This window comes from Mastigoproctus giganteus, chromosome 5 (assembly GCF_048544385.1).
Source record: "Mastigoproctus giganteus isolate SK-2022 chromosome 5, ASM4854438v1, whole genome shotgun sequence".
Lineage (NCBI taxonomy): Eukaryota > Metazoa > Arthropoda > Arachnida > Uropygi > Thelyphonidae > Mastigoproctus > Mastigoproctus giganteus.
The window spans coordinates 53,316,953-53,343,838 of NC_143579.1; the positions used below are offsets into that span (position 1 = coordinate 53,316,953).

General features: G+C 38.0%; 1 protein-coding gene across 1 annotated transcript in view; it reads right to left on the bottom strand.

Annotated features, from left to right (window-relative positions):
* Vps15 (vacuolar protein sorting 15) overlaps positions 1 to 26,886 on the bottom strand; it is a 316,929-nt gene that overhangs the window by 289,276 nt on the left and 767 nt on the right. Inside the window, exons 2-3 of the mRNA XM_090374029.1 lie at positions 16,091 to 16,239; positions 3,062 to 3,183 (exon numbers count right to left, since the gene is read on the bottom strand). Coding sequence (XP_090230155.1) covers positions 3,062 to 3,153 — 92 coding nt within the window. The 5' untranslated portion in view covers positions 3,154 to 3,183; positions 16,091 to 16,239. The remainder of the gene's footprint in view (positions 1 to 3,061; positions 3,184 to 16,090; positions 16,240 to 26,886) is intronic.

Genomic DNA, 26,886 nt, shown 5'->3' on the forward strand with positions numbered 1-26,886 from the left:
GTGTTGTCATCTCAGAAATTCAAGTTCTAGAATTCCTGAAAACATTAACACAGAAAGACATTGCATACAATATTGAATTAGCCTGGGAAAATTGGAAGAGATGAGATCACTAACATCAACCTTGAATTATCAGCATTTTTAGAGCAAATTTGTTTTCTGATAAAATGTGAAATAAAAATTAATGATTTTAGAGATTTTGTCAAAGACAGTTTATCTTTAAAATCGAGTGAAATTCCCTCTTCAATTAAGAAAGCCAGAAATATCTGAAACCATAGCGAGTGCTCAGCTGCAGCACTGCAGTTGAGCAAGCTTTCAGTGTAATGAATAATATTGTGTGAATGAATGAATAATGTTGACAATTAAACATGTTGCAGATTATGATGACCATACATCTAAATGGAAAACCATTGCTTGAATTTGATCCAGATCGTTACGTCAAATCATTCCTCTGTAATCATCGCTCAGCTATTGAACAAAGCAGAAGATCGACAGTAAATATTAATAAAGAAGTAAATTGCATATGGCAGTTTTTAGAATAAATTTTTCTTGAATATTTGTGTAATAATTTTTTTCATGTAATCTGTGATTTGTGTGTACCTTTTTCTAGACCAGTTTGTTTTTTATGTAATATTTGTTTTTATATTGTGGAATGTTTTGTGATAGTTTTTATTTGTGATATAGGAAATATTATGTTATTTTTTATTCACAATATTAAAATTTTATCATGAAAAAAATGTATCTATTATATTTCCCTAGTTGTAAAAAAAAAATAAAAAAAAGTCACTGAGCACGTTTTATGTGAAACATCCTTCGCATTTCTTTTAGATATTTTGATTACGAAATAGAACTTTTTTATTGTAAATATTTTATTAATTATTCACAAATTTCCATAATTTCTGGAAGACAAGATACAATGGATTTATGATAACTATAGTAAAAAAAAAAGTAAAGTGCAGCCATTATCAACCCACTGCAGGATGGAAGCCTCCTCAACAATTTATGCTGAGGGAAATGGACCATAATCTGCCACGCTGGTCCAGTGCGGGTTGGCAGATCGACCGTATTCAGCAGTCAGGGGCTTGAACCCCCGGTCTACTCAAAGAGCGTGTGCTACTGCACTCCCGCTCCTGCCCACTCGGCTACGGAGGCAAGCATATGATAACTATAGTAAGAGATGTATACTTGCGATTTGCGATTGCAAGTCTCTGAAAACAACGTCAATTGAGGTACCTGATCTCTTAGTTGAAATGACATACGCAGCTGTTATGCGAACAGCTGCATATGCAAAAATGCAAGATGAAAAAAGAAATTGTTGACAAATCTTTGTATTGTTGCAGTCATATGACAAATACTTGTAATCATACTTACTGCAGTGTAACTGCAGGAATTATGATAGTGAGGTCATACTATTCAAAAATTCTAAAAAGTTAGAAATCGAGATATCGTAGTGGTCACGAAAAATGCGTCACGTGCTCTAATCATACTACTAGTGAGTGCTCCGCACAGACTAGTGGTGTGAGAGTGGGAAGCGCCTTTGGCATACTCCTAAGATGACATCACTTCCGTGACCGATCAGATTTACTCAGTAGGTACCCACCCCTTTAAAGGATGTTTCACATCAAAAAGTCGGCAAAAGTGCGAGCTCATTGTTAAAATATTCACAGCTCACCACTGGAGGGCAGTCTTATGAAAGTTTGCACACAGGCAGCTGACACCCACGCAGCAGCCCTGGGTCCAATAAAAAGAACAAAGTGAAGGAGTGCAAAATGAATTTCCATTTTATTCCAAGTAATCAGTAATCACTACCTGATTGAATGCACTTATTACACCATTCTAAGTTTCTGAAAAGAATCAGCGAAAGTGTCCAAAGGGATGATACTCAATTTGGTGATTACATTTTTCTTTATGGCCTCAACATCCTGAAATCTCTTTCCTTTGAGGGCAGTTTTCACCTCAGGAAAGAGGAAGAAGTCTGCTGGTGCTAGATCAGGAGAGTACAGTGGATAGGTGACCTGTACAATACCATGTTTCATCAGAAATGTCTTCCCAAGAAGAAGAGTGGGTGGGAGCATTGTTGTGCAACAAGAACCAGCTGCCTTTCTCTCAAAACTGTGGCCTCACCCAGGAAATGTGTTTCAATAAGTCTTTGAAGCACTTACACACAAAACACAGCATTGACTCTATCCCTTTCAGGTACAAATTCCTTGTAAATCACACCCAGTTTGTCAAAAAGCATAATCAGCATTGTCTTGATCCTGGATTTCTGTAAACAAAACTTCTGGGGCCTTGGTGATGATTTTGAACATGCCCTGACACTTCATCTTTGGGTTGTACTGAAACACCCAACACTCATCTCCAGTGACAATACAATCAAGGAAATTAGGATTGTCTTGACAAGGCTGTACAAAGTCTACACATGACAACATTGGTATGACTTAACATTTCTTCACCATACATAATTTTTAACGTTTCATACATTTCTATTACAGCTCTTCCTACTTTAAAGCTTTGCTGCTTCTGGCTGTGGAGCACAAATTTTGCACAGACCTCCCTTTCCCCTAAATCTTCATGCAGAATTTGACAAATCATCTCCTTATTCATATCTAACTCATCGGTCATTATTCTAAGAGTTAAATGACGATCTCTTGCCACAATTTCCCGAACTTTTATAACTCTGTCGTCATTTCAAGAAGTTGATGAACAGATGGTCACGATGGTGCACTCCTTGGGTCATCGTGATCATCACATCCATCTTTGAACCTTTCATACCATTCAAACACACTGTTATGATTTAACATTTCTTCACCATACATAATTTTTAACATTTCATACATTTCTATTACAGATCTTCCTAGTTTAAAGCAAAATCATGTTGGAAGTTCGAACTGCAACATACCACTTCCATTTATTTTCAAACTCACTGAACATGACTGTAAGAGCACTAGTACAGGAACTTTATTGCCACACCGCGTATGTCTTCATTTATTGACCCCCAACCAAAACAGGCATAATTAATTTATAAACTCATTAAATGCACATGGCATTGAAAACATTTTCGCACCTCATATCATATTGAAAATCTGGTAGATCAGTTAAGTAATATTCCACAGGAAAGATCTGAGATGGGGCAACACCAGCCAGCTGGTTTCCCATGATGAACTTCTGTTTCCTTCCAAGTAAACTCTACAAAAAATTTTATTTTATAAATTTCATTTGTAAATACATTGATTTTTAATAAATAAATATTAATTTTTATATTAGCTCTTACAATTCTTATAGCATTAATAAACAAGTCAATGTAAATAATAATTTTTTAAGTTAATTTATAAAATCAAATTTATTTATTTATTTCATGTCGGAAATGTACAAAAAAGCAAATATAGAAATATTCAAATATTACGTAACATATATAATCCAAGCTAAAAAAAAAAAAGCCAATAAACAAAATTGCTAAATATCATAAACATACACAGCAACACAAAATAAAATGTCTTGATAAAGTTCTTTACACAATTTCTGCTCAGAAATGGGTCACTTCAATAGTGTTCTCCATCGCCTCCAAGAGGTCAAACATGTTGCAAGTTGTAGGAGCAAGGGGGCAGCTGTTAAGATGTTTTGTCATTTGTTCAGCTCCATATTCAGAGTTGAAATTTGGGGTTGAATACCCCATTTCTTCAGGTTGTCCCTGGATCTACCCACACCAGTTCTAAGACGGTTGAGTGACCGCCAAACTTTCCATCTGTACAGATTCCAGGGGTAATTTTTCTTGTGGGGGGCTATCCAATCTTGAGTTTGTACACTTCTGGCTCTCCAATTGACAATGCGGGCCAAGGATGGCATAGTAAACAGATTATTTGTCGTCGTGAGAAATTCTCTTCATGATTTCAGTCTTTGAACAGAATGCTGTTGTTCAAACATTGGGCGTAATGGATTCTCCATCACTTTTTGTAGTTCGGTGCTTGCCTGTATCTCCCTTCTCACATCCAGTGGGGCAATTCCAGCAAGGGTGTATAGCTTCTCGACTGGAGTAGCATAAAACACATTAATTTGTTTATATCATTTAGAAGAAAATACATTCCTTAATCAGAGCTGTACTACTCAATCTTGTAAAATATCACTTAATCCTGTAAAATACTTAATCTTGTAAAATATCACTTTTAATTAATTACACAAATACTCCATAATAAACTAATTTATTTTAAAAGTATAATGTTCTGAAGCCTCTACTGGTTCCTTGTCACACGCAAGAAACTAAAGAAATTTTAAAAGTATAAAATTTTAAAAGTCCAAGAAATCTCCATTATATGCTGTTTATTATGATGACATCATTAGAGCCAAGAAATCAGTGAGTAATACTTCTTGGAAAGAATGTGCCACATGTAGCTTTCTATTGGTTACATTTGATTTCTGAAAACATCAACTCATGAATTTTATACACATCTTTATGTAAGTTAAGTTTCTGTTTAATATTCTATTGCTAAAAGCTGAGCCATTCAGAATAGTGGTGCAATGGCTGATTAGAATCAGAATAAGTGAATTTACCTTGATGCTAACTCTGCCATAGCTGGTTCCAAGCCCAGTTGAGAAAGGAGGAGGAGGGGACTGAGTCACGGCGGTATAACTGTTCCAACAGTAGTGGAGGAAATGCCAACTGCATAATGTCTGTCTGTCTGGAGACTTGGGTAGCAAACGTACCACCAGACTAGCTATCAATGGGGTGGTAACCCATTATAGTGAATCTTTCATTACGCGAAAACTCTCAAGAATAATAGGACTGTCTTAAATGGAAACAACCTGGATAATGGAAAAGGACTAATGAGATTGAATATCATAACATAGAATATAAGAAGAATGACAAATAAAGTAGAAGAATTAGTTAAAGAACTAGATGATTGAAAAGTTGATATCGCCAAAATATCAGAAACAAAGAAGAAAAATAAGGGATCTATAGATTTAGGTTCATACGCTTTGATCCATTCGGGAGTACCAAGCAATAAGTGGGCATCTTCAGGAGTGGCAATTTTGATCAGAAAACAATGGAAGAAAAAAAAGCATAGGCTACACGTGGATTTCACCAAGGATCATACAAATTAAACTTAAAATTCTCAGATACAATTTTAATATAATTGGAACTTATGCACCAGTTGAAGGAAAACAGGAAGAAACAGAACAATTTTAAGTAGAACTACAGGGTGTTTTGGAAAAATCAAGTAAAAATGAATGTACAATCATAGCAAGTGATTTTAATGCCAGAGTAGAAAATCAACCAATTACAGAATGCAATGGACCGGAGGGAGAACCTATTATGAACAATAATGGACAATCAATAATAGGCTTTTGCATATTCAATAAACTTAAGATTACTAATACATTCTTCAGGCATAAAATATTCACAAATACACATGGGAAGCAAATCGATAATTGATATATTCTTATTAACAGCACATTGAATGCGTACGTTAGAGACTCCAGAATACAGAGGGGAAATGAAATTTACAGTAATCATTACTTATTACAAAGTAAATTTGAAATCCCTCATAAAAAGATTATAAAACATAACAGAAAGAAGAACAAAGATTATGACAGAAAATTTTTTAAAACACACTTGTTGGAACAAGACAGTATCAGATATCTGTACGAAAAAAGGTTAGAAGAGAAAATTAAACCTAGCACAAATAATAATGAAAACGATTGGCAAAATATAAAAGAAGCAATATTGACAGCAGCAGAGGAAAGCATTGGATATAAATCTTTAAAGAAAAAGAATTGGCTGAGGAGCTTGAACAAAGAAATTCAAAATATCATAGAAAATAAAAAAAAAAACAAGCATATAAAAATACATTCACAAAGCAGAAGTGTGGATGACTACATAAACTATAAAAAACTAGGAGCAGAAGTTCAAAAACTATCACGAACCATAAAAAGACAAGATTGGGATAAATTTGTTAAATCTTTAGAATATGATATAACTGGTGCAGAAAGAATGGGATTCAAGATACAGTGGATTCCGGTTATTTGGGCTACCGGTTAATCGGGACAGCCGTTTATTTAGGGCAAATCTTAAAGAACAGAACCCAATCGAGAAAATAGCCAGGGTTTACTTCCCTTAATTGGGACAACACGCTGTTTAATCGGGGTAGGAGACCGCAGCACTGGAGATTACCCTATGATTGTCTCTGACCATACATGGTTCGGTCAGATTTCTGGAGGTCACAACCATAAAACAATTAGCAGTTACCTGTTTATTGGACTTTTCTGTTAGTGCAATCTATCATAAACTCAATCTTATTGAATTTGTGATAATACTGACAGCTGGAATTCTCTGGGTTATTATGGTGAAATGTGTTCACACTTCCATGGAATCTTCAATCATATAAAAAAATTAATTTTCAGAATCTTCTCTTCACTCCTATTTTTACAGCTTCGTAATTCGTTACTCTGTTCTCACTTACGCGTATCGTGTTACTTGCAATTTGTGTGCCCTGTTCTTTGTTATTGATTGCTTATCTTTTTACTGTTTTAAATTTTAACCCCCACCCACAAATTTCAGTGAACAGAAATGTCAACTAGTTCGTATGTACATATTACAGTACGTATTAATTATTCCGATTATCACGTATATTTTTCAGTGATCATTTAATATATCATTTAATTTTTTAATTGGTAAGGTAATAAAAGATAAATTTGTGCTTAATATATCTTTACTTTGATAGCCTGTGGATAAATTTCCTCCTATTTTTGCTAATTAGAATCGCTGTTTAAGAGAATTAAAATTCGATTCACAAACGTGATCACAATGACGGCGCTTACTACACATCATATAGTGAACGGTACTTTAATATGGTGAGTCTGTCGTAACGTGATTTGATTGTACAGTGAATCAAATGTAAAGCGGGGATCCATTGTATTTTTAACTATTTACGTGAAACTTCGGATAATTGGGGCAGCCGCTTAATCAGGCCAAAATGCACTAGTCCTGATGTGTCCCAAATAACCGGAACCGACTGTATTTAAAAAATTACAAATGGAAGAAAATTACAAATTGAGGATTAATTTAATTAAAGCAGAAACATGGAGAAAACATTACCCTTCACTATGAAACTCAGAAAAAACAGGAGAAGATAGTAGGGCTATCTCCCTAGAAGAGGAAATCAAGGAAACTATTGACGCAATAAATCTAAAAGAACTACAATATGTCATTCAGAAGTCTAAGAACAGGAAGAATCCAGGACTAGATAAAATATGTGTATAACTGTTTAAATATGGTGGAAAACTAATTCATGAAAGTAGACTACTCACATTATTTAATAATATATCGAAATCTAAACAAATACCAAATGATTGGTATATAGGACTGGTAATCAGCATACATAAAAAAAACCAAAAAATAACTGTGGGAATTACAGAGGAATAACATTATCAACAGCATGAAAACTATATGCAAATATATTAAAGAACAAACTGAACGAATACACAGAAGAATACTTCAAAGAAGAAAGAACAGCGTGAATTCAGAAAAGGAAGAGGGTGCACAGATGCAATATTCATTCTGCAACAAATAATTGAAAAGAGAAGAGAACAAAATTTACCAATATACTTATTATTTATTGATTATGAAAAAGCATACAATAGTTTGAATCGAGAAAGACTATGGACAATTTTAGAAAATGATAACAACCCCCAGGAACTAATAAATGCAATAATAAGTATATACAAAGACACAAATATTGCATAAAATACATGAAGGGAACATTTCAGAAATGTTTACCCTTATCAACAAATAAGGGTGTAAGATGAGGTTGTAGATTATCACCAATGCTATTCAATATTTATATTAACAAAATATTGCAGGAATGGAAAAAAACTTATAATAGTTGAAATTCAGTTATCCAACAATAGCAAAATTAACACAATTCTATATGCTGATGATCAAGTACTTTTGGCCAAATCAGAGGATGAATTACAGATATTAACACATCGTTTAAATATGATAGCAAAGAACTATAATTTAAAAATATCAGCTTTAAAAACAAAATCAATGGCAATGTGTGGTAATGACATCAGATGAGTAAAGATAGCAATAGATGGAAACATCATTGAACAAGTAACTGAATTTAAATGTTTAGGAAATAGGATTTCAGAATTTAAAAAAAGATATGGAATACAAATTACAAACTTACAATATAATGAAGGGAATAATAAAAAAAAAAAAGTTTGGCAAACAAATGAAAATACAAACAAAATTGCAAATACATAACATAACATCAAAGACAGCACTTAAATATGGTAGTGAAGTATGGACACTTGGGAAGAGGGATAAACGTTTGGAAGCAGCCCAAATGAAATTTCTCCGACTGCTATTGGGATTAACAAGACTAGATCACTAAAGAAACACAGATATAAGAGAAAGACTAAACACCTCCAACATAATAGAAGAAATACAAAATTATCAGTTAAAATGGAAAGAACACGTAGAGAGAATGAGCAGGAAGAGACTACCAAAATTGGAAATCAACCTACTGCAAATAGAAACAGAGGGCATACGAGAAAGAGATGGATCAAACGGTTCTTTGAAGAGAGATAATGGTACAGACTTCATAAGCCTAAAATCCACTAAGTACAAGAAAAAGAAGAAGACCCTGATGCTAAAGGCAAACACCAAATTAAAAAAAAAAAGAAAAAAAAAAAGAAAAAAAAAAGACAAATTTGGAATAGTAAGAGATTTGCAATGATTGCCACACTTTAATTTACAGATATGGATATTTACGGTATTATGAATATAGTAAAAGCTCCCTGAAAATTCAAATGAAATCAAATTACGTGTGAAATACATTTTAAACTCTCTCTCTGGAAGCAAAAAGATTATTGTGGCTTACAATGTATCGGATAACCAAATGAGCAGAAGTCTGAAAAACAAGATGCAGGATATTTCAGAGACTGCTGGTAGTCATTGCGGTACAAGTAAACACATGGGTTGTGTTAGGGTAGCTAAGAATAGAAACAGGTGCATGTATACCTGCGTGTACACCAATGCTAGGAGTTTGGTAAATAAATTTGATGAATTTGAGGTATTGCTCAAAACATCAAAGGCAGATATTGTTGGGATATCAGAGACGTGGTGTCACACAGATATAAGTAATGCGGAACTGGAATTTGGGGAATACAATGTGTATAGAAAGGATAGACAGGACGGGGGGGAGGAGGGGTTATGCTATTAATTAAGAAACACATAAAGTCCAAGGAAGTGAAGCCAGTCGACATCGATGGACAGGGCAGCGTCGAGTCAGTTTGGTGTGACATAAGCATAGGGAAATCAAAATTGAGAGTAGGAGTGTGCTATAGGCCTAATGACTCTGATGAGTATAATAAGATATTGTACAGGGAAATAGAGTGGGCCAGTAAATCAGAGAGTCTTATAATGGGGGACTTTAATTTCCCAGATATTGACTGGAATTTGTGGGTTGGTCACTCGCACACTAGCAAGGCTTTTGTGGATTTATTGGATGATTGTTTTCTACATCAGCATGTTCGTGAGGCAACAAGAGGGAGCAATACTCTTGATCTGATTATCAGTAGTGATTCTTCATGCATTAAGAACCTGCAGATAAATGAACCACTAGGTGGCAGTGATCGCAGTGTGTTGAAGTGGGATTTACTCAAGGAGGAAACTACCATCAGAGGTAAAGGGAAGGGTTTTTGTTTTCGTAAAGGTGACTATGATGGTCTGAGACAGTATTTAAATTCTATACAGTGGGACCAACTGATGACGTTACCAACAGCAAACTCAAAATGGGAAGCATTCAAGGAACTAATCTTGGAGGCTACCAGGCTTTACATACCAACTAAGAAATATTGTTCAAGGTTTAGGCCTAAATGGTTGTCAGATGAACTAATGAGACATGTGGCAGAGAAGAAAAATGCATGGGATACATACAAATTAATGGGTGACATGGAAGCCTATGATAGATATAAGTTGGTCTGTAACCAAGTCACAAAGGAGATTAGGCAGGCAAAGGCAGACTATGAAAAATCCTTGGCAAAGGATGCAAAGAAAAACAGAAAAGAGTTCTTTACATACTTGAACTCGAAAAGGAAAGGGATGAATCAGATTGGTCCACTGGATATTGATGGTTCAACAGTTGAGGATCCTGCTCAGGTGGCTAACAATCTAAACGAGTATTTTGCATCTACATTCATGCATGAGGAGTTATTCAGGAAGGAGAATGATGTAGGTAAAGTAAACATTGGCAGTGAGCTGGATGATTTTGTAATAACTGAGAGGAAAGTGGAGGAGAGATTGTTGAGGATAAACATAAAAAAGGCACCTGGGGTGGATGGGATCTATCCAGTTATATTAAAGGAGGCAGCAAAGGAAGTATGCAAACCCCTAGCCATAATTATGAGAGCTTCTTTGGACTCAGGGGAGGTACCCATAGACTGGAGATGTGCAAATGTAACCCCAATTCACAAAGGAGGATCAAAGGCTGACACAAGTAATTATAGACCTGTTAGTTTAACTTCTGTTCCAGGTAAATTAATGGAGGCACTGGTTAAAGAAGCACTGCAGGATCATCTAGACAAGAATTCAGTTATAGCTCAGACGCAGCATGGTTTTGTTAAGGGCAGATCTTGCCTGACCAATTTGATTGGATACTATGATGTAGTCACAAAAGAACTGGATGCAGGGAATAACTTTGATATTATATATTTGGATCTTAGAAAGGCTTTTGATACTGTTGCACATGGAAGACTGCTGCACAAATTGCAGCAGTGTGGCATTGGAGGCAAATTGCTGCTATGGATAAGGGGATGGTTGAGTGGCAGAAGACAGAGAGTGGTAATCAATGGACACTGCTCAACGTGGACTAATGTTATTAGTGGAGTTCCTCAAGGTTCAGTGTTGGGTCCGTTGTTGTTTTCGGTGTTTATGAATGATATTGATGATGGGATATCAAGTTTAATGTCCAAGTTTGCAGATGATACAAAGGTTGGCAGGGTCGTTAAGGACAATACTGACGCTATGCTGCTGCAACAGGATCTGGAAAGGTTGAGCAGATGGGCTGAGAGGTGGCAAATGAGGTTTAACATCGACAAATGTAAAGTGCTGCATATGGGAAACAGTAACCCCAGAGCAACGTATCAACTCTGCGGTACTACATTGACAGTGGTGGAGAATGAAAAGGACCTGGGGGTAATTGTGCAGGCAGATATGAAGTTCTCTGAGCAGTGCAGACGAGCTGCAAGAGTAGCTCATGGTGTCTTGTCAATGATATACAGGAATTTTTCTAGCAGGGATAAGGAGGTGATTATTCCCTTGTATAAGGCAATGGTAAGGCCACATCTTGAGTACTGTATACAGGTCTGGAGGCCTCATTTCAAGAAGGATGTAGAGCTGCTGGAACGGGCACAGAGAAGGGCAACAAGATTAGTAAATGGAACAAAGGGTTGCGCTTACGAAGAAAGGCTTAAGTTTTGCAAATTACAGAGTCTGGAGACTAGGCACCGGCGAGGTGATCTGATAGAGGTGTATAAGGCTTTGAATGGTTTGAGCATGCTCAATGCCAATGGGATTTTTCATCTTTCTCAGAATAATCACCTCAGAGGGCATAAATTCAAATTGAGGAAGGACGGATGTCGGATAGATGTGCGGAAATTTGCCTTTGGCCAGCGGGTGGTTGGTTGGTGGAACCGACTTCCATCACTTGTTGTTGAAGTTGATAGCCTAAACAAATTTAAAGCTCAACTGGACAGGTATTTCGAACGAACGGATGGGTGAAATGGGAGTGGGTTTTTTTTTTTTTTTTTTGGCTGATGCTGAATAAGCTTGCTTTCTTGCATCATATGCCTCTGCTAATGCTAAAGCTAATGCTAACTCCCATGCCGACCGGGCTAGCCGGGTGGGTAAAGTGCCTGCCTGGCAACCCAAAAGTCGCGGGTTTGAATCCCGCCTCGGGCTTGGATCAAAGTACTGCAAAAACCTTGGGAGGTGCATTATGGCCACAGAAGCCGATGTGCCAACAATTACAAAAAAAAAAAAAAAAAACCAGCTCCCATATTGCAAAATATTTAGAATGAATTATTTCATGGTTAACCATTTGAGTCACTATTTATCAGTTGTTAGTTAATACACAGACAGCCTCAGATATACAGGTTGATTCAAAATTGCATGTCACAAATTCTACAGTTTGTTACTAATGATAAACAGAATGAAAAATATTCTTAATCATTTTCTTGAAAATGGTATAGTATGAAGAAAAATTTTTCTTTTCTTTCCTTGATTTGATGTTAAAGTTTTGTGTTGTCACTTTCATTATCAAATGGATGCAAAATGACAATTATACTGGAATACAGTAAATGGCATAAAACACACAATACAATCCCCATGAATTCAGAAAATATTATTTATTAAAATAACATTAAGTACCTGTTGATTTTATTGGATATCACTTCCCACATTTAGTCTGCAGGATGGCAGTGAAAGACTCAGCCAAAACTAATGTTGTGTGATAATGCAATTATTATTTAAAATAAATGTTGAATACAACTGCCATTTGTTGCAACACATCCATATGCACATTGTACAAGTGAGGAAGCATACATTCTCCAGAATGTACAGCATATTTCTAATGGCATCCTGAACATACTACCATAGTTCCTGACATGTGGTTATTTCTATAGTGTACACCATGCCTTTGATATGATCCCACAGATAGAAATCAGATTCAGATCTGGTGATTTAATACAAGTCACTGAAGCAGCATGATCACAACTCATCCAATGCCCAAATAATGGTTGCTGAAGAAGCATTATAAAAAATGGATAAAGCATGCAAACTACCATGCATGAACCAACATGTATCCAATATATTTTCTTCTAAAGGCACATTTAAAACAAGAGTGTAAATGTCCAAATCTCATTTATGGATGATAATCGTGCCCCTCAAATTGTGGTTGATGGACAAACAGCCATGGTAGTATTTAATATATATATGGCATGCAGGTTGTTGTTGTTTGGTTTTTAGGAGCATTAGCAACTAAGGCCATATTGTTCCGGGATATGTGGTGGTCATTCCTGACCTTTCCGCATCCTCCGTATTTGGTGGTGACGGGCTCAAACCCCGGTCTAATCAAGAAGCGTGTGCTACGCACTGCTGCTCCTTCCTACCTGGCTACAGAGGCACCTATGCAGGTTGTCTTGCCTAATTAAGGAACACAGGGGTTCGAGCCCGTGACCACCAAATACGGAGGATGCGGAAAGGTCAGGAAATGACTACTGCATATCCCGGAGCAATATGGCCTTAGTTGCTAATGCTCCTAAAAGCCAAATAACAACAACAAGGAACATAGGATCCTCTGCACACTTCTGTAGTACCCGCCATACAGTAGGCTCTCTGCAGTGGAAAGTCCATAAGTAGCAGTGTACGGATTGTAGAATTTTACCCTGGTTTCCTCCTGTGACAGACAATGTTTTCCTTTTCATTTGTTACTTATAGGCTATGGTACATTCAATAAAGGTTTAAATATAATAATCGGTCAGTCAGTGACCAAAAAACATAGGGGATGGGGGAGAAACCTTTAACAAAATTTTATCTAAGTTTCTACTCTCCCACCCACACCATTTGACCAAATGATAGCCAGAATATTATATGTACATTACATCAGACCTCACAAAGGGCTTTTTATGATTTAATTCATAAATTCTTAACAGTGAATTTTGCAACTAACTGTAACTTCTTTTATTAAGGGCCTCACCAGCAAGCTTCACAGAACTTAAATGGAAAAATTAATATTTCTAGCATCTGAGATGATACAAGCAATGCTTTACTGGAAGTAGGTGGAATTGGTGACACCCTAGGTTATTTGAGGTAAAGAACATTAATATACAAAAAAAAAATAATAATAATAATTCAAGGCAGCTATTAGGCAGATACTATAAAACATGAATTTGACATATGGATTGCTTAATTATTTTTTTATTTATTATTTTTTCAGTGATCTGTTTCCATCAGTGCAATATGATAATAACTGCAACTTATTATAATTCCAAGTTTTTTTAACAAATAAATATTTGCAGTTTTGTAATGTGACAGCATAATAACTTCATAATACTGAGATTAACTTTCATAACTCAACAGTTATTTTGCATCGATATTTACAAATGAAAAGCCTTTTGTGGCAATGGGAAATTGTGGGAGCGAAGTTAAAAAATATGTAATTAATGATATTGAAATTTCGCAAGATTATTTAATGAAAAAACTTTCAAGCCTACAGACTAGTAAGGCTCCTGGAGTTGATGGAATATACCCTATAATCTTGAGAGAGGCGGCAAGCGAGTGCATTGAACCACTGAGGCTGGTTATGCGAGCATCACTAGACTCTGGGGAGATTCCCTTGGATTGGAAAAGTGCAAATGTATCTCCCATACATAAGGGTGGCTCTAAAAGTGAAGTGGGAAATTATCGACCTGTCAGTCCGACTTCAGTAGTAGGGAAAATCATGGAGGCATTAATCAAGGGTGGAATTCAGGATCATTTGGATCGAATTGAAATTCTCAAGGATACTCAGCGTGGTTTTGTAAAGGGAAAATCATGTTTAACAAATCTGGTTCGCTATTTCGAAAGGGTCACTCACGAGCTGGATTTAGGGAATAATTTCGACATTGTTTATTTAGATTTCAGCAAAGTTTTTGACTCAGTCCCACATGAGCGGTTGCTTTATAAGCTGGAACAGGTTGGAATCACTGGGAAAATCAGAGGGTTGTAATAAATGGCTATTCCTCAGATTGGGTTGATGTAAGAAGTGGGGTTTCCCAAGGATCAGTATTAGGACCACTGTTGTTTTTAATTTTCATAAACGACATTGATGAAGGGATAGAGGGCGTGATGTCTAAATTTGCAGATGATGTTAAAATTGGTAGAGTAGTTAATGATCACTGTCAAGCTGAGCTTCTTCAGAGAGACCTAGATAGACTTCAAGAATGGTCAGAAAAATGGCAGCTGTGCTTTAATCCAAAAAAGTGTAAGGTATTACACCTGGGAAACAGTAATCCCAAAATAACTTATTCACTTGGTGGAGTTCAACTAAACCCAGTACTGGAGGAAAGGGACTTGGGTGTTACGATACGGTCAGACATGAAATTCTCTGAGCATTGTAAACAGGTTGCAAGGAAGGCCCATGGTGTCCTATCGATGATCTATCGAACTTTTGCAGGTAGAGATAGGGACGTGATAATCCCATTATATAAGGCCTATGTTAGACCACACTTGGAATACTGTGTTCAAGTATGGAGACCGCACCTAAAGAAAGACATCGAGCTTCTTGAAAGGGTGCAAAGAAGGGTAACTCGCCTGGTGAGATCGGCAAAAGGGCGTCCTTATGAAGAAAGACTTCGAATATGTGGGTTGCAGAGTTTGGAAACTAGACACCTTAGAGGAGATTTGATTGAGGTGTTTAAGGCTCTGAGAGGCATCAGTAAAATGAATGAGGACAAAATTTTCAAGATTATAAATGATGCTAGAACTAGGGGACATAAATTCAAGTTACGCGGGGAAATGTTTAGATTGGACTGCAGGAAGTTTTATTTTAGCCAGCGAGTTATAAATTACTGGAATAAGTTGCCTTCATGGGTGGTAGAGGCCGACAGTTTGGAGAAATTCAAAGGTCATCTGGATAGTACTTTCGGGTAAGGGAAGCGCATAGGATGATAGGATTAATTTCCTTTTTATTTAATTTTTAATTTCATTTTATTATTTTTATTTATTTATTAATTATTATTATTTATTTATTTAATTTTTGTTTTTATCATTGTTTTGTTCGGATTTTTTTTTTTTTTTGGCTGGTGCAGCATAAGCCATAGGCTTTCTTGCACCATACGGCCGTTACTAATACTAATACTAATAAGCTTAAGTTATACTTTCAAATCTTCTTGTGAGAAGAAAAAATTATATTCAGTTTAGATCCATACAGAAGTCTCCTTTTATCATGGAGCAGCAAGAAATCATGTGCTGCTTAGCAGGTGATATGGGCAACATGTAGTTTGCTTGGTATTTTGTTGTATCGCATTTAATTTTTTCTAAATTCATTTTGCTTACCTTACTTTTAAGATGGTATTAAAAGTGGTGACCTTCAACTTTCAGGTATTCTTAACATCCTCTGAAAATGCTCTGCCAAATACATGATTGATTCCTTCACGTGTGATTCTTCAGATAAATTCCTATAGAAAGAGCTTTACACTAGGGACCTGCAATAAGAAAAAAACACACTTTCAACCCAGGAAAATGAGAACAGTATCAACTTTATAACAAAATCATAAATTTCCAAATGCAAGATACAAGAAAATTTAAACTGCTTAAAAAAAAAACTTCACGCATATACACACACACACAGTGATCAGGCATTGTGACCACCTATCTAATACCATGTTGAGCCACCGACATGCAGCCACTATTCACCTAGGCATTGAGTCCACTAGATGCCTGGAGATATCTATAGGGAACTGATCACATGGATCTGTAGCCATGCTGCTGCCTGAAAGGCTTTCCACAGTGTTGGAATAGATGATGGCTGCATGTCCATATGCCTCACTTTCCACTCTAAAACATCCCAGAGGTGTTCAATTGGAATGAGGTCAGATGAACTTGGAGGCCAACCAAGACGGGTGATATCTTCACTGTTTTCCTTGACTCACTTGTGCACAGTACAGGCCTGACAGCATACTACATTATTGTATTTGAAGATCCCATTTTTTTCTGGGAAAAATGTAACGTGACAAAGTGCCTATGATCTCCTAAGAGCTGCCAGTAGACCTCAGCAGTGAAACACTGGTCCATACACAACAGGGGTCCTGGTCCTTGCCTGCAAAACATGCCCCATATTAAGCAACCACTGCAACCTGCCTGGATAGGGAGAACCATGCACAATAGGTCCATGGACTCATGTTATTTGTGCCAAACATGAAGTTGTCTGTTGCCATGTTGCGCCAGTATTTGTTATTATTGTTAGCCATATGGTGCAAGGAAGCCTGAGGCTTATGCTGCACCAGCTAAAAAAAAAATAATTTGAGTTACCAAGAGAGAGAGAGAGAGAGAGAGAGAGCACGTTAGCAGTAGAAGGAAATCACCAAGAAAGAGAAGAATGATGATATCCAGCTCAGGACCCTGGGTGTGCCAAGCCCATACTCACCAGATGTGAGCCCCTGGGGCTGGACTCATTCAACCAGCATGCTCATTTCCAGTCCTCAAGTGTCCAACCGATACATTGTTGACATCACAGCATTTGCCATTGATAATGATCAGCAGTGAGGAGATGGTGTTTCTTGGGTCATCTTCTGTGAAACCCATACGTCTGAGTGTGCAATCAATGCATCGTCATTTGGTGAGTACAAGAATACTGTTCTTGTACTCACCATACTGTATTGCGATGTCAACTGTCGTACAGTAACCTGCTGTTGAGCCTGTACAATGTGCCGCACCCTTCATTCACCACAAACATTCCCTTTGCATAATTCTTTACAATTCTGTTGGTGAGAGGTGGTTCGACACCGGTCTTTATATACCTTAACCATAGTGGGCCATGATAAACCAACAAGAAGTGCCATTTCTGATATGGAAGCACCAGTTGCATGAGCTCCCACAATCATCCCTTTTGAAACTCTGTGATATTTATACTAAGTCCCATGACTGATACTTTATCACTGACTGCATGACCAGATGCAACTTACCAGTATTCTAGCATATGAAGCTGTCTGGCTTTTTATACTGCAAGGTATGCAACACAGTCCATTATGGATGGGGTAATCACAATTCTGTGTTCACTGAGTGTATATATACAAAGGATACTAGGAAAGTTTTGCAATATGACGCAACAATGAATTAGCATTAGCATTAGTAGAGGCATATGATGCAAGAAAGCAAGCTTATTCAGCATCAGCCAAAAAAAAAAAAAAAAAAAAAAAACCCTCTCCCATTTCACCCCTCCGTTCGTTCGAAATACCTGTCCAGTTGAGCTTTAAATTTGTTTAGGCTATCAACTTCAACAACAAGTGATGGAAGTCGGTTCCACCAACCAACCACCCGCTGGCCAAAGGCAAATTTCCACACATCTATCCGACATCCGTCCTTCCTCAATTTGAATTTATGCCCTCTGAGGTGATTATTCTGAGAAAGATGAAGAATCCCATTGGCATTGAGCATGCTCAAACCATTCAAAGCCTTATACACCTCTATCAGATCACCTCAGAATCACAGGAAGCTGCTTGTTGCTGCATGTTGAGACATGTTCATACATGCATAGTAGCCGCCGCGCCAAGTCGATGGGCTCAGTTATTCATTAGTAGTGAGAGTGTAAAGTGCTTGCGATGGCATCGTGGTCACGAAATGAGATAAGGACAGTTTTGCGGTATAATTTCGTGCGTGGTTTAACCATAGACCAGTGCTTAGAAGAAATGACTCTTGCACTAGATGATGATTGTCCACATCGTACAACGATATTCAGGTGGTATAGAGAATTTCAAAGGGCAAATTGCACTCTGGAGGATTCTGAGAGGCCGGGAAGGCCACGAACGTCAGTTACGGAGGAAAACGTTACTGCTGTGAGGAAAATGCTTGACGAAAACAGGCGAGTGACCTACCAACAGATAGAGGATATTTGGGCCTAAATGCACCAGCAATTCATTCGATTCTGCAAAATCATTTGCACGTGAAGAAACTTTGTTCTCTCTGGGTGCCACATCAACTGACTGAAGAGCAGATGACACGACGTGTGACTTGGTGCCGGGAGATGTTAAAAAAGTTTGATAAGGGACAATCTCGGTATGTGAACAACATCGTGACAGGTGATGAGACTTGGCTGTACTATTACGATCTGCCGACCAAGGCTCAAAACAAAGTTTGGGTCTTTGATGATGACGACACACCCGTAATTGTCAGAAAATCCCGATCTGTAAAGAAGAAAATGATAGCTGTATTTTTCAAATCATGTGGAATTGTGGAACATGTCGTTTTGGACACACAGAAGACAGTCACAGCTAAGTGGTATACTGAACAATGCCTGCCTAAAGTCATTGGATCTATGAAGAACCTGCGGCCAAAGTCAAGAATGGACACCTGGTACCTCCATCACGAAAATGCTCCAGCTCACCGCGCCAAAGCCTGCACCGAATATTTGACCACGACAGGACTGAAACTTCTCGAGCACCCTCCCTACAGTTCAGACCTTGCTCCCTGCGACTTTGCACTGTTCCCGCATGTGAAAATGAAGCTAAAAGGGAGGCGGTTTTCCAGTGATGAGGACCTTCTACGGGCTTGGGACAACGAGTGTGCTTTACTCCCTAGTGAAACTTGGCAGAACTGGTTTAAAGATTGGTTTCGGAGGATGGAGAGGTGTATTGAATGTAGAGGAAATTACTTTGAAAAAATTAAATAAACAAAGCTGTATTGCAAAACTTTCCTAGTACCCTTTGTATATGGAGGGGGGGGTGATATCTTGAATGTGAAAGATCTGCAAAACACAGTGTTGCTAACCATAAAAATAAATCAAATGCCTACTAGATTTAGATCTAAATATAATGGGCATATATAACTGAAATGCTGTATGGCAAAAGTTATTATTGATGAAAATGTAAGGGCATTTCCTTATGCCCATTGCACTTAGGTTATATACTCCAAATGATCTATCAAACAATAAAACTGTGGTTTTTGCTTTTTCATTTGGATAATACTGATTACCATTGGGTATAGCAATTTTATTTTACTAGAGTCCTGTTTAGCCAAATGCCATACTCAAAGTGCTTTTATTTCCTCTATCTCTTATATCCCAAACCAAAATTCAGTAACACACTCACAAAATTGATCACCAAAAATTAAGTTAAAAGAGAGCCTCCAATATACACTGCCCTACCATTAATATCTGGACACCTGCCTTTAGGCAAAAAAAGAGCTTTTATTGTGTTGTTTAATTTTTTGGGCTGAAACCTTTTTACTTTTATGACGGTCTTCAATCTTCATGGCATACTCTCAAACAGCTTTTTATAAATGAGGTGATATGTTCCTCCACTTGGCCTTTAACACAACCACCAGTTCAGCCTTGTTCTTTGGGCAATCTCAATGTGCACATACCCAATGATCCAATACATCCCAAAGATGATCAATAGGGTTCAGTTCAGGACTCGGCTGGCCAATCCAACTTTTCCACACCCATGTCCTCAAACCACTATGTTACGACCCAAGCAGTATGGCATGGCACATTGTGTTGCTGATACAGGTATGGGCCTTCCCCGAAGTATTGTCATAATGTTGGAAGTGCATAATTGTCCATGTTGTCCTGGTATTGCATAGCATTCGTGGTTTTGTCAATAATGAAACTTTGGGCAAAACCATGAAAAGCAGCCTCCACCAAATTTCATTGCTGGGAGCAGGAGTTGCAAACTATGGCATGCGTTCCCAAAGTGGCACGCATACAAATTTTTTGGGCACTTGGAATTCAGAGTGTACCAAAAAATTTCCAACTTCGAAACATCACTTGAGGAAACCATCCTGAGTCATGATCTATGCACGATTGTTCTCTCTGCCAGACATGTAGTGATGTGCCACCATTCAGCAAATAGTTGTATTCCTGCAATGATTTTTTTGAAGTAGGAGTGGTCAGAAGATTACTTCCGAAGGGCACGTGAAAAATTCTTAGGAGCACGCAAGGGTAGTTTTTTAAAAGATTTAGTCAATTTTGGCACACACCTTTAAAAAAGTTCATCCCCCTGGCTGGGAGGATAAAATCAGGAAAGAACTGTTTCTCCTAGCATTTGCCACACCCAGGAGCAGGCATCAGACTGGTAGAGTGCGAACCTTGACTCGTCTGTCTATAGAATTGTTTTCCACTGCTCTACAGTCCAGGATTCCCACTCCTAACACCATGTTAATTGGTGTCTAGCATTTGTTGAGGTGATCAATGGCTTATAAACAGCTGCATGACCATTGTAACCCATATCGTGGAGTGTCCTTCATATTGTACTAGTGCTGACATTAGTCCCAATACTCTCACAGAGGGTTTGTGTGATTTGAGACAAAGGCAAATTATGATTTGTGCACAGAGTTCACAGAATTCTCTTGTCCCGTTTTGTTAGTTTTTGGGGTTTACCAGGCCAATTTTTCACAGACTCAGTCCCATTCCTCTCCATTTGCATATGATGTCACTAACTGAGTGACTGCGATATCTCGTCTGTTAATTCTGTTGAACATGTCATCTTGCATGCCCACTTTTTCAATTGTCTGTTCAAAGCCCAGTGTCCATATTTGTAGCAGGTTCAGTGACATGTTGCATGCGTAGGACCTGTTTCCCTATCCATGGAGGGGTGCGCAGATATTAATAGTAGGGCAGTGCATGTATATATATATATATATATATATATATATATATATATATATATATGTGCGCACGCGCGCGTGTGTGTGTGCACATTTATATGTGAGTGTAACGGCAGTTTCATGTGCTATAATTAAACTTACTGGCAATACAAAGTGTCTGATAAATTTAACATATAAATATTTTAACATATCAACTTAGAAAGAATGACATCTCAATCAAGAATTTTTATACTTTTCATTCCTTTTTATGATCTTACTGAATCAACTCAATCCCAAAGTTCTGATTTTTATCTTACTGAATGCTGCAATGCATGAGGTGTTCAAATGTCAGCATATCCTCTTTGAGAAGCAGAGCACAAAAAATAATATACTCTTGTTTTCTCTCATTTCATAATAAACCTGAATATACAAACAGTTTCTGATGATCAAGATCAGTACAAGCAGAGGTCATAATATAAAAGTTTGCACATATCCTTGTACTTGTGAGTGTGCAGAAAAAGCAGTTTAAGAAAAAGTAAATACAATTGGCTAAACTATATGTAATACTGTAATAGAGAGGTAAATGAAACACACACAATGATTCCTCCATGAGGGTACATTTTTTTTTATGTTCCCTGAGAAAATACAAAATAAAGTGTAATACAAATCACTCATTGAAAATTATTCTAGGTTATACTCCAGAGGAAGTGGTTTCTTTTGCTTGAATTTGTCCTGAATTATTGGCGTAAACTAACCTAACTTTATTGCACTAGCCAAAAATGAAAGTCTATTAAAAAACCCACACTTCTTTTTCTTGAATCCGTCCTGAATTTGGCCATGCCTGCAAGGTGGTCGCCGACCGGGCTAGCTATTTGTTATTTGGTTTTTAGGAGCATTAGCAACTAAGGCCATATTGCTCCGGGATATGCGGTGGTCATTCCCTGACCTTTCCACATCCTCCGTATTTGGTGGTGACGGGCTCGAACCCCGTTCTAATCAAGAAGCGTGTGCTACGCACTGCTGCTCCTTCCCACCTGGCTACGGAGGCGCCACCGGGCTAGCCAGGTGGGTAAAGTGCCTACCTGGCAACCCAAAGGTCGCGGGTTCAATTCCCGCCTCGGGCTTGGCAAGGTGGTCATAAGGTGTACCCATAATCTGAAATGTCATGAAAATGATTGCACACTGGCACTACATGCTATTAGTGAATCGGCACTAAACAAATAAAAGAGTAGTTAAATGACAAGAAACAATGGGGTGCCTCCGTAGCCAGGTGGGCAGGAGCAGCACACGCTTTTTGATTAGACTGGTGTTTGAGCCCATGACCACCAAATACGGAGGATGCGGAAAGGTCAGGGAATGACCACCGCATATCCCCGGAGCAATATGGCCTTAGTTGCTAATGCTCCTAAAAACCAAATAACAAACAAACAGAAACAATGGGTAAATATAAATGACTGTTATGTTGAACTGGAATCTCAACTGTACTTCCACAGGGTTCAATACTAAGTCCCCTGTGTTTGTGATATTTGTTAATAACAGGATGAAAGTATAACAGGTTTGATGTCAAAGTCTGCTGATGATACTCTTCAATAACACCTAGATAGATCATTCAGTTAAAGTATGTAACTTTGTTTATAATATGGTTTAAAGAAAAGTGAAACAATAAACATATGGCAATTGATAATGAAAAAGACTCAATAGTAATAATTTCCTTAGTAGAGACAGAGATAATTATTTAATTACAAAGCCTTGATCAAGCCACACCTTAAAATAATCTATTCAGATTGAGAACCCCCATTTCAGAAAGGATGTATATACCTGTTTAAAAGCTGTAAAAAAAAAATTGTGCAGCCATTATCAACCCACTGCAGGATGGAAACCTCCTCAGAAATTCATGTTGAGGAAAATGAACTGTAATCTGCCATGTTGGTTGGCATATCGACTGTATTTAACAGTCAATCTGCCAAATACAGTCAATCTGTCAACTTTTGAACCCTGATCTACTCAGAGCGTGCGCTACTGCACTCAAATGAACTAATGAGACTCGTAACAGAGAAGAAAAATGCATGGGATGCATATATATTATTATGCGACTCAGAAGCCTATGGCAGATATAAGCTAGTCTGTAATCAGGTCACAAAGGAGGTTAGGCAGGCAAAGGCAGATTACGAGAAATGCTTGGCAAAAGATGCTAAGAAAAACAGCAAGGATTTCTTTACTTATATAAACTCTAAAAGGAAGGGGATGAATCTGATTGGTCCACTTGACATCGATGGTTCGACTGTTGATGATCCTGCTCAGATAGCAAACAAACTGAATGTGTATTTTGCATCTACATTCACACTTCAGGAATTATTAAGGTTTGAAAATGACAGAAGGTTATCAAATTGTAGAAGGATACCTAATGATTTTGTAATAACTGAGAGCAAAGTGAAGGAGAAATTGTTGAAGTTAAACATAAGAAAAGCACCTGGGGTGGATGGGATCTATCTAGTTATATTAAAGGAGGCAGCAAAGCAACTAAGCAAATCCTTAGCCATAATTATGAGAGCATCCTTGGAATCAGGGGAGGTTCCCACAGACTCGAGATGTGCAAGTGTATCCCCAATTCACAAAGGGGGATCGAAGGGTGACACGAGTAATTACATACCAGTTACTCTAACTTCTGTTCAGGGTAAAATAATGGAGTCACTGGTTAAAGATGCATTGCAGGATCATCTAGACAAGACTGCAGCAATAATTCAGACACAGCATGGGTTTGTTAAGGGAAAGTCTTGTCTGACAAATTTGATACGATATTATGATGTGGTTACAAAGGAACTGGATGCAAAATATAATTTTGATATCATATATTTGGATTTCAGGAAAGCTTTTGACACTGTTGCGCATGAAAGACTATTGTACAAATTGGAGCACAATGGTATTACGGGTAAGTTGCTACAATGGATAAAAGTGGGAGAAGACAGAGGGAGGTAATCAATGGGTGCTGCTCTTCATGGACTAATGTTATTAGTGGAGTCCCACAGGGTTCGGTGTTGGGTCCACTGTTGTTTTGTATATTTATCAATGATATTGATGAAGGTAAAAAAAAAAATTAAAGTGCAGCCATTATCAACCCACTGCAGGATGGAAGCCTCCTCAACAATTCATGCTGAGGGAAATGGACCCTAATCTGCCACGCTGGTCCAGTGCGGGTTGGCAGATCGACCGTATTCAGCAGTCACGCGCTTGAACCCCAGTCTACTCAAAGAGCGTGTGCTACTGCACTCCCGCTCCTGCCCACTCGGCTATGGAGGCAGGTATATCAGACTTAATGTCGAAGTTTGCAGATGGGCTAAGAAGTGGCAACTGAAATTTAACCTTGACAAATGCAAAGCACTACATATGGGTAGAAGTAACCCCAGAGAAACGTACCAACTCTGTGGTACTACACTTAAGGTGGTAGAAAACAAAAAAGACCTGGGAGTAATTGTGCAGGCAGATATGAAGTTTTCTGAGCAATGTAGATAGGCTGCCAGGGCAGGTCATGGGGTTTTGTCAATGATATATAGGAATTTTGCTAGCAGGGAAAAGGAGGTGATTATCCGTCTGTATAAGGCAATGGTCAGGCCACGCCTTGAGTACTGCATACAGGTCTGGAAGCCTCATTTTAGGAAGGATGTAGATTTGCTTGAGTGTGTACAGAGAAGGGCAACAAGATTGGTGAGGGGAATGAAGGGATCCTCTTACCAAGAGAGGCTTAAGTTCTGCAAATTGCAATGGCTGGAGACTAGGTACCTGCGCGGTGATCTGATTGAGGTGTATAAGGCCTTCAATGGGTTGAGCATGCTGAATTCTGATGGGATCCTTCCACTTGTTCAGATTATGAACTTAAGGGGGCATAAATTCAAATTAAGAAAAGTCAGAGGTAGAATAGATGTGCGGAAATTTGCCAGCAGGTGGTTAATTGCTGGAACAAACTTCCATCTGTCGTTCTGCAAGTTGATAGGTTGAATAAATTTAAGGAGGAACTGGACAGGCATTTGGAGGGAATGGTGTGATTTTTTTTTTTTTTTTTGGCTGATGCTGCATAAGCTCATACACATGCTTTCTTGCATCACGTGCCACTACTATTACTACTACTCCTGCTCCTGACCACTTGGCTATGGAGGCATTGAAGAATAACAAAATCAGTCAGTGATATCAAGCATTCCTATTGAAAGAACTTCAGTTTTGTGGGTTGAAATGTCTTGAGTCCAGACATCTGTGTGGGGGTTTACCTAAGTATTCAAGGCTTGAGTGAATGAAATAAAGATAACCTTTTTTGTTTGTAGGCACATATGATGTTTAATGAATGATATAGTAGTAGTAGTAGTAGTAGTGGCATGTGATGCAAGAAAGCAAGTGGATGAGCTTATGCAGTATCAGCCAAAAAAAAAAAAAATCACACTATTCCCTCTAAATGCCTGTCCAGTTCCTTCTTAAATTTAATTTAACCTATTTAACCTATTTAATTTTATTTAACCTATCAACTACAAAGACGGATGGAAGTTTGTTCCAGCAATTAACCACCCACTGGCTAAAGGCAAATTTCCGCACATCTATTCCACATCTGTCTTTCCTTAATTTGAATTTATGCCCCCTTAGGTTCGTAATCTGAACAAGTGGAAGGATCCCATCAGAATTCAGCGTGCTCAACCCAGTCAAGGCCTTATACACCTCAATCAGATCACCGCGCGGGTGCCTAGTCTCCAGCCACTGCAATTTGCAGAAATTAAGCCTCTCTTGGTAAGAGGATCCCTTCATTCCCCTCACCAATCTTGTTGCCCTTCTCTGTACACGCTCAAGCAAATCTACATCCTTCCTAAAATGAGGCCTCCAGACCTGTACACAGTACTCAAGGCGTGGCCCGACCATTGCCTTTACAGAGGGACAATCACCTCCTTTTCCCTGCTAGCAAAATTCCTATATATCATTGACAAAACCCCATGACCTGCTCTTGCAGCCTGTCTGCATTGCTTGGAAAACACCATAACTCACTGCACAATTACTTCCAGGTCTTTTTCATTTTCTACCACCCTAAGTATAGTACCACACAGTTGGTACGTTCCTACGGGGTTATTTCTACCTATATGCAGTACTTTGCATTTGTCAAGGTTAAACTTCAGTTGCCACTTCTTAGCCCATCTGCCCAAATTATCTAGATCCTGTTGCAGTAGCACACTGCTATTACTGTCATTAACAACCTTGCCAACCTTTGTATCATCTGCAAACTTCGACACTAAGCCTGATATACCTTCATCAATATCATTGATAAATATACAAAACAACAGAGGACCCAACACTGAACCCTGTGGGACTCCACTAATAACATTAGTCCATGAAGAGCCTCTTTCAGTTGTTTTGAAAAGTCTCTTTCAGTCAAAGGGTATTTAAATGAGAAAAATCACCACTTAACCTTGCAGAACTAGAGAGCTCATGTAAATTCAAGGAAGGGTTGGGCAGATACCAGCAAGAAACCAAATAACTTTTATTTTATTATTTATTAGTTTTACGGCTGATGACAAATAATC